Here is a 16,503-nt window from a genome sequence, read left to right on the forward strand (position 1 = left end):
AAAAAATATTTGTTGAATGTAAACTAGAGTGATGTTCTGTGTTAATAAGACCCCTTAAAGTAGTCACTGGATTGTAATAGCAAGTAATTACTTGCTTATTATTCTGAACAGAAGGTTTTATTCTATTCTGAGAATAGTCTAACGGTTTCTCCTTCAAAGCAGAAAGTAACTATTAGCCATTTTAATAAAAACTTCATACTTAATAAGACTGCTTTTATTATGTTGACTATATAAACATCTGTATATCCTTTTTCTTATTGTGTGCCTGTTTTATAGGTATATGCCTGTCAGCATTGCCAAGTGGCAAAAAATACAGTTATTCTAGCACCGAAACAGCACCTTCTGAAGGTGGAAAATCCATGGAGTATAGTTACTGTTGATCTGATGGGCCCATTTCATGCAAGCAACAGAAGTCATGTTTATACTATAATCATGACAGATTTGTTCACAAAATGGGTTGTGATTTTGCCTCTCTGTGATGTTTCAGCATCAGAAATTTCTAAAGCTATTATCAATATATTTTTCTTATATGGACCACCTCAGAAAATAATAATGGACCAAAGAGAAGAGTTCATTCATGAGGTAAGACAAATAATTAGTTAGGTATAAGAGCATATTTTACTAAACTTTCAGTGCCACGCACACCTATGCATTATAGGGTTCTTAGTAAATTTATATAAATTGGTACAGATAATTAAAGTTTAATATTGCATAGCACAAAGGTAGCTGGACTGGCAGTTAAGAGACCAGGATTTTTATGTTGATTGTGCAAGTAAATAATTATAAATCTGTCTTTAGGTTTCCTAAAACTAAAAATGAAGAAACTGGACCAAATAATCCTTGTTTAGTTCTAGCTTAAAAATTCCATGATTGGGGGTCCCTGGCTGGCTCAGTGGATAGAGCATATGACTCCTGATCTCAGGGTTGCAAGTTCAAGACCCATATGGGGCATAGAGATTACTTAAAAATAAAATCGTTAAAAAAAAATTATATGATTGACATATAGAGGGAGAGTTGAAAATATATCATGTTTATGAATGAGAATATTCAGTATTGAAAGGTATTGATTTTTCCCAAATCACAGTAATTTATATAATTAATTTCTAATCAGCATTAATAAGGAGGGAGCTTATTTCTTGCCCTCATCTTTTTACAGATTAAAGTAAACTTGAAAGAATATACAGGCAAGAATATATATGAAAATTCTAAAAAAGGAATAGTGACTATGACACTTAAGGCGTATTTTAAAATTTTCATAATTAAACAGAGTACTAATATAAACAAAAATTACAGCCAGACATGTTTAATTCTGTCAACAAGGAATTAAAGCAAGCACATGTAAAATGTGCTACCAGGGAAGCTCATTAGAGACAAAGTGCCTAGGATTTATTTTTTTTAAGATTAATCGTTTTTTTTTTCTAATTATTATTTGAGAGAGAAAGAGAGGGAGAGTAAGATGGAAAAGCAGACTCCTCACTGAGCAGAGAACCCAGTGTGGGGCTCAATCCCAGGACCCCGAGATTATGACCTGAGCCAAAGGCAGATGCTTAACCAACAGCCACATAGGTGTCCCTCAGTGCCTAGGATTTTTTTTTTTTTGGTAGCTAGTCACGAAGGTGCCCACTGCCTGGCTCGTACCAAAATTCTAGATTCTAAAGGAAAAATGGTGTTTGGCATAAACCACCTTGTTTGTATAGTTTTTTGTTTTGTTTCGTTTTTTGTTTTTTTTTTAATTTATTTGACAGAGAGAGATGACAAGCAGGCAGAGAGGCAGGCAGAGAGAGAGGGGGAAGCAGGCTCCCTGCTGAGCAGAGAGCCCAATGCGGGGCTCAATCCCAGGACGCTGAGATCATGACCTGAGCCGAAGGCAAAGGCTTAACCCACTGAGCCACGCAGGCACCCCTTGTTTGTATAGTTTAAATGCTGTGAGCAACCTATATCAATTAGGGAATGGTGGAAACCCACCCCAAATCCCGTTCCTAGCCCTGGGTGGTCCAGTTGGTTAAGTATTTGGCTCTTAATTTCACTCAGGTCATGATCTCAGGGTCCTGGATTTGAGCCCCATGTTGGCTCTGCAGTCAGCATGGAGTCTCCTTGTCCCTCTTTTTATTGATCCCTTCAGCTCCCATGCATCTGCGAGTATGCGCACTCCTTCTCTCTCTCTCAGATAAGTAAATCTGTAAAAAAATAAATAAATAAATGAATAACAAATGTGGAAAAGTGTTCAAATTAAATAGGAATGAATATTGAAAATTAAGACCATTTTAACTTATCTAAAAAACAAAAATAGTAATAATACTTAATTTTTCTCTAGGGAATTGACAGAACATTCCAGTTATTACATTATAGGGTGGTGGGATCTCTCTCATCTAGGACATAGTCAAGAATAACTGCCATGAAGAGACATTCTGACGCATAGCCAGGTTCATAAGAGCAAGCAGTAAAATTGTTGCATTAAAGCTGAGACTTGAATGTGTTCTGTTGACTATCAGATAATCTTGCCTGCCTTGACTGACAGAGCAATAGTCAAAATGAGGCATATGAAACAATCCAGTTTATAGGATAAACAATGTTAGAAGTTCTGCTTATATTTCTTTTTTACCTAATAAATAAGAAAGAAAAGAAGTTTTGCTAATGGTATGTATAGATGATTAAGAGCATCCCAGATCAACAAGGCAGGTGGTTGTACATCACACATGTTATATAAAATTATCTTGAGAAAAGAGTAAAAATCCACAACATGTAAGAAGGCAGATGATTGGGGGCTTCTGGGTGGCTCAGTCGATAAGCATTTGCCTTTGGCTCAGATCGTGATCTCAGGGTCCTGGGATTGAGCCCAACATCGGGCTCCCTGCTCGGTGGGAAGCCTGCTTCTCCCTCTCCCATTCCTCCTGCTGGTCTTCCTTCTCTCACTGTGTATCTCTCTATTAAATAAATAAAATCTTTAAAAACAAAAAAAAGAAGGCTTTAAAAACAAAAAAAAAGGATTGTATATCACACATGATATATAAAGTTATCTTGAGAAAAGAATAAGAATCCACAACATGTAAGAGGTCTTCATTAGTTTCCTAGCTCATTCTTTGTTTTCAGTAGTAGTTGCATTTCTGAACATCATCTGGTTTCCACCAAACTACTCCTCATAGAATAGCCAGGTGGCTTAAGTTTCTTACAGTGAAAACAAGATAATACAATAATGCAATCACCTGTCAGCCATAAGAAAATGATAGAGCTGACACTTCTACTTAACCTCTGGTACTAGTTCTTTTATAGACATATTAATGAGATGAAAACAAATATGATAGGAAATTGGTCACCTAAATTCAAAATATCAAGAAACTGATTTGAAATACTGATTTGCTTCCACCATATCTAATGAAAAGCTTCACCCTTAGTGCATGAAGTGCTCAGAGATAAAAATAATGACTGTATGAAGCTATTATGAGTCACCACTTTTTCTGGTTATGTTTAAAGTCATGTGATAATCCAGGTCTTTGGAAATTTTAACAAAGGTAGCAATAAATGTTTATAAGCCTCTTTTGTAAAGTTTAATAGCAAAAAACTAAAAATCACTGAAGATTGAGAAAATGTGTTCTTTTTGGCTTAAATATTAGCTTAAATGGCTTAAATATTAGCATAATGGTGACAAAATGAAATGGTTTCTTTTGTCAGCAAACACATACCAAACACTGCTTAAGTGTTGAAATAAGATTAGAATATTACACTGTGGATGCATACAGTGTGTGTGTATTACACACACAATTGGATGTTTCAATAAACTGCATGAACTTTTTGTAAATCTCTGAAGGAAAGAAAATACACTTTCCAAAGGAAAATCTACTTCTTTGATTTTAAAAATATGTCTATGGAAAACCAAAATTGTAACAACTAATAGAATGGTTTGATGGGAGAAAAAAGGCTCTGGGGTTAGGATATCGGGCTGGCATCCCACAAATGAATTCACTGGATAATTCTTAGGCAACAGCCTCTTGAAACTAAGAAGTGGTTTGACTCTCTTCCAGAGCTCAGTCATTTAAAACCACTGATTATGACCTCAGATTGAGGCTGACCCAAATGATACCAGTTCTCTGAGATTTCTCTCCCTCTCTTTTGTTTTTAAGGATTTAATTTTTGAATAATTTCTACACCCAATGTGGGGCTTGAACTTACAACCCAAAGATCAAGAGTTGCACGTTCAATCTCCTGAATCAGCCAGGCGCCCCTCTAGGATTTTTTTTTTCTAGGATATCTTTTTAACTACTCCTAAATTAAAAGATTAAAAGGAGGAGTTCCTGGGTGACACAGTCAGTTTAGCATCCCACTTGTGGTTTCATTCAGGTCTTGATCTCATAGTCATAGGATTAGTCCAGTATCAGCTTCTGCACTCAGAACGTGGAGTCCGCTTGGGATTCTCTCCCTCTTCCTCTGCTTCCTCCCCCCCGCCCCCCACCAACTCATGCTTTCTCTCAAATAAATAAATGAATCTTAAAAAAAAAAAAAAGATTAAAAGGAAGTAGCCTAAATTAGTACAAATATCAGCTAGGAAATGTATTACCTGCAAGTGAGAGAACTCCTCTTGTGCCTAATATATAATCTCCAAAAAGTAAAAGAAGACCAGATGGTCCAGGGTTGGAAGGCTAACCTGAATGTCTTTGGGAACCCATGCTTCTAGTTTTCTCTTCTACCATCTTTGAGATGTGACTCAGTCTTAGGATCACAATATGGCTGCCAGAGGCCATGCCACAAAAATCTGTATTTCAGACAGAAAGAATGGGGAGGACAATAGACAGAAATACCTAGTAGCAGCTGAATCTACCCAACAACTTTTAAAAGCCCAATAACTTCCCACTTACATCTTTTTTACCAAAACTATATCACATGACTATTCCTTCCTTACAAGGAAGCATGGGAAATGTGGTTTTGGTTTTGGTGCGTTTTTTCTAGCTTTACCTCTTTTGTTACTGTGGTACTACTTGTCTTCTTGCAATTAGGCAACAAGAATACAATCTTTTATTAACCAAAAGTTTACCCAATTAAAAATAGTAAGAAAAAATACTCTGAGGCATAAGGTAGGAAAAATAGACTCTTTTACTCTTATTTTACTGCTTATTGTTAGAAGTTTTCTAAACTCATTTTGACTTTTTTTTAGGCTCTGCAGATAATAAATCCACAACAATAATAGCAACGTTACAATTTATAAAGTGCTTAATACTTGCCAATAGCTGTTTTAGGTACTTTACAAACATGTACTCATATAATTCTCAAAAGGGTCCTGGGTAGGATTTTCCTCATTTTACAGATAAGGAAACTGAGTACACAGAAGCTTAGTTACTTGCTAAAGTCACATAACTATTAACTAGATTTGTGATATAGTGTTTGTTTGAAAAATTGTCTGCTGAATTAAAATGTTATATGAACTCAGAGTTAGTGTTAAATTCTGTACTTCCATTTCCTTGCTGTACATGTATGTTTGGCAAGGAATTTAGCCTCCCAAAACTTCTTCTATTTAAAAGGGGGTTAATGAGAACTCATGATTGTTGTAAGGTATAATGACAGTCATGTAAAGCATCTAGTGTATTTACCAGTAGATGGTAAGGACTCACTAAATGGTAACTGCTGTTTTAAATACAGTATGTATGTTTTTATATAGCGTGGGTATGGTTCAGTGAAAATGGCAAGATTCAGATTCTTTTGAAGCCATTCAGTCAAGGGAAAAGTAAAATACAAATTTTAAAGTCCACTTTGTTTTATATATTTTTCAGATCAATGTTGAACTGTGTGGATTATTCGGCACAAAGCAAATTGTAATTTCTCCTACCTCCCAAACCATTAATCCAACTGAAAGTACACCTAGCACAATCAAAGCATTTCTTTCTAAACACTGTGCTGACCACCCAAACAACTGGGATGATCACCTATCAGCCATTTCATTTGCGTTCAATGTAACTCACTTGGTATGTGTCTTTTTATGATTCTGTACTTTTGAGTTATGACTATTGTTTGGCTACTTAAATATTTTATTACAAATCCTTGTCCGTTTTCCTTAAAATAGGAGCCTCCTAAAAATACACCATATTTTCAAATGTTTAATCGCAATCCTTATATGCCTGAGACTTCAGATGCTCTTCATGAAGTGGATGGTGATGATACAAGTATGTTTGCCAAAATTCTAGGTGCAATTAAAGAAGCTGATAAAATAACAGAGAATAAGACAACTTCAGCAAGACAGGTGATTCTATTTAATAGAAAACTCTATAGTCTAAAAATTCATGAAGTAATTTTAAAAATTTCAGCATGCACACACACATATGGCATACATACGATATATTAAGCCAGATTTTGTTTTTTGTTAAATTCTGCTTTTGTCTTGATTATGCAGTATGTTTATTAGCTATAAAATTTTGAGAGGCAGTAATGGGAAAGCTTTATTCTTTGGAATCCAGTAGAGCTGAATTCATATTCCTGGTCTTGTTGCTTTCCAGTTTGATTTGGGCAGATTACTTAACTTGTCTATTTAACTTCTTTGTAAAGTTGGGGTAATGATACTGGTTTTGAAATATGACTTTATGAATTAAATGGTGGGGCGCCGGGGTGGCTCAGTCATTAAACAGCTGCCTTCGGCTCAGGTCATGATCCCAGGGAACTGGGATCGAGCCCTGCATTGGCTCCCTGTTCAGTGGGGAACCTGCTTCTCCCTCCTCCACCCCCCTTGCTTGTGTTCCTTCTCTCACTCGTCTCTGTCAAATAAATAACCAAAATCTTTAAAAAATAAAATAAAATAAAATAAATGGGATCCATGCCTGCTTTGTATTAGCAGTGACCATCTTGTTGTTATCTACATTTACCTTCAAGAAACTACAGCTCTTTCATCCCTTTGTTTTCTCTTTTATTTTGCTCTTATAGTTGGAGAACAGCAATCCTGATGAACTAAATAAAAGCAAGATCATTGTTAAAAAGAAACCAAAGCAATTAAATCCATTTCATTTGAAAGTGGGTCATGAAGTTTTAAGACAAAGGAAAAATTGGTGGAAGGATGGTCGGTTCCAATCTGAATGGGTTGGTCCTTGTGTCATAGACTATATTACAGAAAGTGGATGTGCTGTTCTGAGAGACAACACTGGGACTAGACTTAAAAGACCTATCAAAATGTCCCATCTTAAGCCCTATGTAAGAGAGTCCAGTGAACAAGGTAAGCATCTGTCAATTCTTTACATTTTTACTTCCTGTGAATGAGGACGGAAGTTAAAAATAATATAAGAATCTACCCCCAATCTAGCCCAAACCCCTTCTCTCGGTTAGGTTTTCTTTTCCCTTCTCATTTTTATAAGATGTGGTATAGTTTTAGATCTCAGGTATTCTCTTTTATTAGAATAACTCTTCTGAAACTGTCAGGGTTGTAAGAGATCTTATTCTGACTTCTAGTGTCCTTTTCACACATTTACCCATAGTTCACATAGGAGATACTAGACCTGTTTCACAGAAGGAAGAATTACGTCTTCTCAATTTTCACTTTCACAATATTTTGTCACTTTGTGTCTCAGTTTAACATGAGAAAATATCAACTAAGATAAATGTTGCCAAAACCAAACATACCATCCAGAATTCTGTTTTGAGATAAATATACTAGGGAACTTTTTAAAAAGTGATTAATTTTTATATGTTATGCTATAGTCAGGTCATGATAGATGCAGGGGAGGCTGTAAGGTCGGGTGTAACCAAAATGCTGTAAGGTGCTTTAAGAAGAGGTGATAGCCTGAACAAGGTTGAACTTGACCCCAGATGTGGTTTTGAACAGTCAGAAGGATATCCTTCTGGGTTAACCCCTTTCTTTCAGAAATTAAGAGACAAATCACATTTTGCTATGGCTTTCAGATTAAATCCCATTTAATGGAAACTGTTTTATTTTGTCCTATGGTAACCTCTCCCTAGAGTTTCTCTGGGGCATTTAGCTGAGAGGAAGTGAATTGGTACCTCAGCCAGCTAATTTTTCCTATAAAGAAAAATAAAGCATTGATATCCCTTAAATATGAGTAACAATTAATGGAAGGTGAATTTCGTACATTTTTAAACAACTGAGTTATTTAATAGGTATAAGTGAATATTACAAGAAAAATAACAGTATTTAATCTTACCTTATTTTTTTAGGATAAAGCCCCCCCTCAAGGGGGTTGCTCAGTAAATAGCTCAACTTTGCTTCTGATCTGTACTGATCTGTATGAAAACTCTCAAGTTAAAAACTCTTCGTACCTTTCCTTCTCCTTGTGACAGCCTGTTTTCTCTATTAATAAACTTACCTTGGACTGTTGTAATTCTGAAACCTCATAGCACCTGTGTTCTCTTTGTTGGAAGATCAGCACTTTCATTCCTTGTACTTCTTCTCAGTACTGAGCTGCCCTTTATGATTTCTGCCTTATGTAAGTTAAGTAGGGGGGAAAAAAAAAAAGATTATATAGATACATGTTATCCTTTCCTTTCTAGCAAGATTTTCTCCCTAACCTCAGCATTCAGGAGTCACTGCCTTCTAATGTGTTAGCCTTCCTTACTTAATACAAAATTTACATTTTAAATGTTGCTATATCAGGATCTGCTTCAACATTTTGCAGTTTGCTCTTGCCAAAGACTTTCTCAGAAAGGAGGCCAAACATTTTGCTACTGCTGCATATTTCAGAATCCAATTGAGTAGAACAGTTTCTAAACAGAGGCAGTCTAATTTTTCCCTCATGCTTGAATTCTATGTAGATATTTCTTCCAGTAGTATAAAGGAAATTACAATATTAGTACTAGTGTACATATAAGAAACTGAGATGGGTAAAATTGTTTTTTCTTGTTAACCAAAGGAAGTGTGATCTGGCCGTCCTGGAATCTGGTTCTTGATTTGTTCCTTATTTTGTGTTTCTTTTCTTTGTAGAAATTCAAAATAAATATGATTTCTGCCATCTTTTTCTTCAGTATCACATATTGTCCTGAAAATCTTTACCTCAAAAGCTGATTTTAAAGAGTCTTTGAACTGAATGTAAAGCGAACTAGATGCCTTTGAATGTCTTAAATCCTGCTCTTTCATTTGACATAAATTTGGAAGTGGTATAGCCAGAAGAACTATGAATTTATCTGTCTGTACTTGTCATTGCTACTACCAGCTGGGATATCTTGTAGCTGTGTTAAAGACTCACTCTCCAAAGCAGATAAGCTTCTATTGCCAACTACTTATCCATTCTTATCTAGAACATAATGTAGAGGGAGCACATTCAGTACACGAGTATTTCTCTCTGCTATTTTAAGCAGGCATATGTCATTTTGTCCAGTTCAATGCTAGGTACTTTTTTTAAGACTAATTATTTTAGTAAGTTTTAGGACATACTATTGTATCTCTTTGCAATCTTAATGTTCTGATTCATTATTCTACCCAATATAGATTTTGAGCAGTTTTATTGTTTTGTTTTGGCAGAGTTTTTATAGATTTCCATCTACTGATTGCCCTTCACAGTTTCTGAGATGGTTTTCATATTTCATAAGTCTCCTATTGATACTATAGCAAATTATCATAAATTTAATGGTTTAAGACATCCTACAGTTCTATAGCTTAGAATTCCAATAAATCAGGAGCTAAAATCAGGCATTGCTGGGGCTGTGTTCCTTTTTGGAGGCCCCAAAAAGAACCTATTTCCTTGCCTTTTCCACCTTTTAGGGGCTGCCCACACTGCTTGGCTTGTGGTCTCTTGCCTCTGTCTTCAAAGCTAGCAATAACAGGTTGAGTCCTCCCCACATCAGTTCTGCAGCCTTCTCTCTTCCCTGTTCCACAGTTAAGGACCCTTGTCCTTGGGCCCACCTGGATAATGCAGGATAAGCTCCCTACTTTCGGGTCAGCTGGCTCTCAACCTTAATTCCATCACTTCTCTAATTCTCCTTTGTCATGTAAGGTAATGCATATACAGGTTCCAGGGAGTTTTAGTACATTAACATCTTTTGGGGCCCATTATTCTCTCTACTGCAGTTATGGTCTGCTTTCATGAAACAAAACAAATCTTAGTTCTTTATTTATCCACGCTTCTGTTTTCATCATAGTATGTGTATCTTACATCTTTTTTAGTCTAATTACTACTTTTGCATAAATAAGAATTGGTGGGGTAAAACTTGGAAAATCTCTCAAAAATAAAATTCCAAGTAAACTCTGCCTAATGAAGAACAAAATGTGCAAAACTAAATGTCCATACATCCCCAAATCCACTTAGGCCATCTGTGGGTAGAAAGCAGCATGTCTTTGACCTTTTTAAGTTTTTAAATAAAAAGTTCTTAAGTGTGTAAATCTACAGGATTGGAATAGGTTCATTGAGCTTTTCGCATACTAGTACGAGAATGGGTAGAATAAGATTGTGTTCCTGGGTTTATTAGGAAATTTATCTGCTCTGAGAAACTTCCCTTGACTTCCAATCTAATGGACAATTAATCTTCCTCTTGCTATTTCTTGAACCTAAAATTTGAGGGTTCTTTAAGCTATTAAAATCTTAAAGAGAATCATTAATGTTTTGGGAGAAAATCCAGAAAGAGAAGGCAGGGGTCCAGGAAGTTAATCATCTATGGTGGAAGAATTCCTTGTTGTAATGAATTAAAATATCAGGTAGGGAGGAATCGTTTTATATACATTAACCTTTTTTTTAATAGTTGCTCCTGTTTTGCTGTCAGTCTCACATTCTTATGAAGCATTTTTTTTTTTTCCTGATAGTAATGATAAGTTTGCTCAAAACAGAACTGAATGCTGACAAGGGGAATTCTTTGGCAATATTTTTGGTATGATTTTAGCTCCACCTGAAAAGTTCATGAACATTTTGTTATTAAATTGGGCTTAAATTAGCTAAGCATTTTTTTTTAAAGATTTTATTTATTTATTTGACAGACAGAGATCACAAGTAGGCAGAGAGGCAGGCAGAGAGAGAAGAAGGGAAGCAAGCTCCCTGTCGAGCAGAAAACCAATGCAGGGCTCGATCCCAGAGCCCCGGGATCATGACCTGAACCGAAGGCAGAGGCTTTAACCCATTGAGCTACCCAAATGCCCCAAATAAGCTAAGCATTTTAAACTGCCTACTTACATATAAGCCTGCTTACTTACCTATATTGTATGAGTCTGACACTAGTAACTGTCATATAAGCCTGATGCTAGGAACTTCATCATAGTTTATAATTTCATATTATAAACAACTCAATATTATTGTCCTAATTATAAACAACCTGACATTATTGTTCTAATATGGATTATTTGAAGACCAAAGTTACAAATGTAACAATTTAATTTGTTAAATATCTTTCAGTATCCCATTAATTGACTCAGAGGTGCCTTGCAATAGTATGTAAAGCCTATCATCAAAAGCAGAGTTTTATAACTTTGCTTGTAATCTTCACCATAATCTTCAGCCACTTCTACCACATCACACATACCTGCCAAAGACAGATCAAGAGAATGGGAAAAGTTGGCTCTTTTAAAATCTTTGCTCTTTCCCGAATTCTATATATATGAACTGTCAAATGTATGTATGATTTTATTCGCCCTTTGACATGTATATTTATTTAGCAGATAGGAGAACCCACCAGAAGTTATAATTAATTTTTATTACTTGGGATTTCATCCTCATTTAACACTGTTTAATTTTTAAATGATGTTTAATTGTAATTCTAAAAGGTGAACTTACAATGTTTCTTCTTTCAGACAGTCTTTATCTCTTACAAGGTTCAGTCGTGGCAGATCATGACTACATTGGATTGCCTGAAATTCCAGTTGGAGCATACCAAGCAAATATTCTGGTAGAAGATGCAACTATTGGTGTAGTTGATAATGAATTACTCACATCAAGCAAAGATCATGAACTGTTAGAGTTTAGAAATGCCAAAATCTCTCCATTGATAGAAGATCATAGTACTCTTGAAAAGCAGACTTTCAGTCTGTTGGACTCTTCAAACCAAGTCCTTGAGTACTTAAGTTAGTAAATACCAAAACTCACGTAAAGTGATTGTTTAAAAAGTATAACTCCTTGAATCTTTATCTTTTCCACTTAAAAAAAAAGTTGTATAGAAGTGTCTTGCCATTCTCTGAATGACTAACTCCTGAAGGTTTATTTTATAACTGTTAATTTATCTAAACTTGTGTCATGTTTAAGTGTCAGTACATATATATAAAGGCAAAGAAAGCATATAATATATGAAACCCACTTTTTCTTATGAGAATAGAATAAGCAAAGTATAATTGCTTCTTACAAAAGAAACTAAATTCCAGCTCAAGACTGTCAGATCTTTCTCTGGTGTTGGTACCATGTTTTCAGTTTACAGGTTTTTTTAGATTATTTCTCCCCTTTAAAAAACAAGTTTGAACTACCTAGAATGGGCTTAATAAATATTTATTCAACTGTAACAGTGAATTAAGTGAAGTTTGTTTCTGTGTCATTGGAACTTTCAAAAATAATATTGTAGGAAAGAATTTAGAGTTGTTTAATGGGCTCTTATAGGATATTGATAATTTCACCTTTTAGGCTCAGAATTTGCATCTGAATCTATATATTGGTTTGAAAACATTTGTGCATTTCCATAAAACATATTAAAGTCAAAAGTACCCATTAATAAAATTTTTTCTGCCAGTCTTAAGTAAATACTAATGATAAAATAGTATCAGAGGTTTTAAACTATAAGCTCTATGATATTTATAACTTTATTCAACAAATATTTGTTAGAAAGCACTTTGAAGAATACTGTGAGAAAACTAAAGGATGAGTTAGATGTGTGTCTTATCTTCATAAGAGGCTTACAGTCTGGTAAGGATTATAGGCCAATATAAGCCATGTATAACACAAGTTACAAATTACATGCTAAATTCCATTAGAGAAGTACAAATAATACACCTAGGGAGTCAAAAAAGAGAGAAGTTATTTCTAGATAGAAATCTTGGGTTTATGCTTAGAAGGATTAGAAGGATCATTTGAGTTTGACCTTGAAGAATGCACAGGATGTGATGAGAGGGTCCAAAAGAATTAAAGGAAGAAAAATGAACAGACAGAACAAGTATTGTAGTGATTCACAGAAAGCTTTTTGTTGTCTGCAGTGCCTCAGGTGTAAGGTGACATAATAAGGTATGGGAAAATAAAGCTGAAAAGGGAAGTAGGAAAGCTAGTGGAGGGCTTCGAATACTGTTAAGGATTGAGTTGTATACCTCCAGATTCCAGTGTTGAAGTCCTATACTCTGGTACTTCAGAATGTAACTTCATTTGGAAATAGAGTTATTGCAGATGTAAACATTATTTAAGATGAGGTCATATTGCAGTAGAATGAGGTCTTAATCTAATAAACTGATGTCCTTATAAAAGGAAGAAGTTTAGGCATAGACTCAAGGATAGTGCCATGTGAAGAAGGCAGAGATTTGGGTGATTCTTCTATAAGCCAAGGAATGCCAAAGATTACCATTAAATCACCTAGAACTAAGGAAGAGGCATAGAAAGAGATTCTTCCTACAGCCCTCAGAAGGAATCATCCCTGTCAACATCTTTATATCAGATTTGTAGCTTCCAGAACTGGTGAGGCAATAAATAACCTTTTTTATAAGCAACCAAGTTTGTGGTACTTTGTTTTGGCAGCCCTAGCAAAGTAATACAATACCTAGCTACCTTTTTTTGTTTTTTTTAAATTTTCTGAGGATTTTTTAAAATTTGTGTTTGGATTTTGAGTTGGTTTTTTACTTCTTGTTTTGTTTTGTTTTGTTTTGTTTAATGTAAACCCTACACACAACATAAGGCTTAATTAACTCAGTACCCCAAATGAAGAGAGTCCAATTCTCCTCCAACTGAGGAAGGTTTTTGTATAGGCAAGTGTCACGATCAGAACTACATTTTAGGGAGTTTAATCTGGCAGCTAGTACGTTAGAGGAAGAGAGAAGAAAAGAATGGGCATTCGTCATTGATAACGATTTTGCAGTGATGATGAGTAATGGGAACCTAAGCTATGCTGGTAGCGTTCATTATTCATGAATAGAGCATAGCTTAAGATCTATAGAATATCTCACATTTTATGTATCAACCATACTGAATAGTGATAGGATACCGAAAATGGAGACCTGAGATACTGCAATTACTCATTTAAGAAGAAAGATTATGTTTAATATAGGCTAGAGGGTAAAAGATTGGAGGAAAAAAATACCAATCTGGAGCTTTATCTTATACCATAGACCAAGTAAATTCCAGGTAGGATTCTAGAAGGAAACCTTAAAGCATAGTTGTCCCAAACAGTGATACCTGTCATGTTCCCATCAACAGATCAAAGTTCATGATGGAGTCATATTGGACCCTCTATGGTAAATATAATTGGTTAAGTGTCCTTAGCTCAAATGAAGTAACTTTCCTTCAATAGTCATCTCATTCAAAATAGCCTCTTTTTCATTATAATGGGGTGATTAGTAATGAGTCATTTTATAATTACAATTTCTAAGCACAGTAAAAAAATTCCGCTTCAAGTAGTTTCTGATGAAACAGATCTTTATCCTGTGTGCATGGATCATGGTAGACTCTTAGTAAATAAACATAATGAAACTTTTATTTCTTAGCCACATTCTTAATGGTTGGTTCCATTTGTATCCTCCAAGATGCAGGCTGATAGAGCCTCATCTGTGGAATACACCAGCCACCGTGGCAAGGGGACAAGGTGGTGAACCCAGCACTAGCTCTGGAAAAGACTTGCTGTCACATTATATACAACCTTCCTACTCAAATTGCAGTGGTCAAATCTGGTCATACTCTGCTAACGGGTACAGGTGGCAATGGTACAAAAGGATTAAAGTTAGTGATGTTAGTTGCATAACTGAAGATACTAAAATCCACTGAATTGTGCACTATAAAAGGGTGAATTTTATGATATGAGAGTTACATCTCAATAAAATTATTATAAAGAGTCTAAACCAGAATTTAAAATAAATGTCACATAGCCACACCTAACACCAAAGGATACGTTAAGTTCAGTCCTCCTATATTCCTGGAAGGAGAAAAACCAAAATAGTGACAGATAAATATAATAGCTGCTGTACTTACCTTTGTTTACAAATTCTATTGTAGGCCATTTTGATGAATAATTTTTAAATCCCGATAGCCAATACAAGCTATTCAAATAAACTGCTGATTTTGTTATTGAAATCTTGGGATTCTAAAGTAGGAATTCCAAGTACAGATTATAAGTAAGCAAATATACACACAACAATCAACAAGTTATGTATACACACAGTCTTGTCTCTAATGTTTGCAGGGCTCTGTCAGTGAAAATGGAGGTCCACATACCGTTTACCTAAATAACCAGAAGTTACAAATCACACTAACAAACTGTTCCTACCTTGTCAAACATGCCTTCTTAAGGTTCCCAGAATTCTTGGACTCCTCAAGCCCTGCACTAATGTGTGGCAGAACAGGGAGAGATGAACTCAGAGAGCCCTCTGTCCCAGTGCCGTCTTCTCCCAAGGACAACCCACCTAGCTCCTGCAGATGCACTGCTTGAGTAGTCCTGACCTTTGGTGTGTGCTCTCCAGCTTCACCTGCCCTTCTGGGACGGACCAGGAAGGCCTTGGAAGAGGTTCTCCAGGTGAAGAGGGGCATGTCCCTGGGCTCTGTCGTCTTCTCACCCTGTAGGGAGATTCATATGCTAGAGTGGAACAGATCCTAGCCCTCAAGCAAATCCCTCTTGCCTGGATTTCAGGGTGGTTTTTCTGTAAGTCTATAATAAAATTTTGACAGAATTCCAGAAATGTCTCTATGAGGTTTTGTATGCCACCTTGTGGTATTTTTAGGAACACTTAAAAACATGATATAGTAGAAAATGGAGATCCTGAGCTACAATAGAAGAGAAATATATTTTAAATGAGAATAATATCTTGGCTTGAAAAATTATTTTTAAATATCATTATTAACATTTACAGTGTAAAATTTTCTTATGTGACTGTCTAAAAAAAGTAACTCACTGAGATTTATAAAAGAAAACTTATTACATATGTAGCTATGGAATTCATTCATACACGCAAAAAAGATGTGTATTAAATGCTTGCTCTGCTCCAAGTACTGTTCTGGCACTGAGGTTATATTAGTGGGAAACAAAAATCCCTACACTCCTAGAGCTTATGTTCCAATTGGATAGTAAAGTAGTACCTACAGTTCTTAATTAATACATTACTTACGTTCAATCAAAATCTCATTGGTAGCCTTTTGCACAGACATTTTGTTCAGATCCCTACATTAAGCCTTGAAAAAGAAGTAAGTATTCTCTTCTGCTTATGTTTGACTATATAGAAAGTTGTAACAGTGTTTTGTTCACATGTCTAAAAAGGGCTGGGCCACTTCCAGTGGGAGTTTCTAACCAGTATAATTAGTAATTTAAAAAAAATTAAGCATTTAAAAAGCAAACTTCTTTCAAACTTTTATTTTCTACAAGTGCTTTATTATTCAGTGGGAAATGCTAGCCTTGTGCAGTGTTAACAATTAATGTTAAGCAGGCAAAGAT

The 16,503-nt window shown here is 35.4% G+C and overlaps 1 protein-coding gene across 5 annotated transcripts in view; it reads left to right on the forward strand.

The window, feature by feature from the left end:
* The window catches only part of GIN1 (gypsy retrotransposon integrase 1), a 28,922-nt gene extending 13,090 nt beyond the window's left edge, over nucleotides 1-15,832 (forward strand). For 4 of the 5 annotated variants that reach the window (XM_004769271.3, XM_004769272.3, XM_045074521.1 and 1 more), the window contains 5 exons: nucleotides 277-582; nucleotides 5,760-5,951; nucleotides 6,050-6,226; nucleotides 6,901-7,186; nucleotides 11,696-13,575. In XM_004769271.3, the coding sequence (XP_004769328.1) occupies nucleotides 277-582; nucleotides 5,760-5,951; nucleotides 6,050-6,226; nucleotides 6,901-7,186; nucleotides 11,696-11,970 (1,236 nt within the window). In that variant the 3' untranslated portion in view covers nucleotides 11,971-13,575. Of the gene's footprint in view, nucleotides 1-276; nucleotides 583-5,759; nucleotides 5,952-6,049; nucleotides 6,227-6,900; nucleotides 7,187-11,695; nucleotides 13,576-15,368 lie in introns of those variants that run through there. The other variant, XM_045074520.1, reaches the window with a different exon arrangement.
* Nucleotides 15,833-16,503: the final 671 nt, after the last annotated feature.

This window comes from Mustela putorius, unplaced genomic scaffold, assembly GCF_011764305.1.
Source record: "Mustela putorius furo isolate JIRA1106 unplaced genomic scaffold, ASM1176430v1.1 tig00537350_pilon_pilon_pilon, whole genome shotgun sequence".
NCBI lineage: Eukaryota > Metazoa > Chordata > Mammalia > Carnivora > Mustelidae > Mustela > Mustela putorius.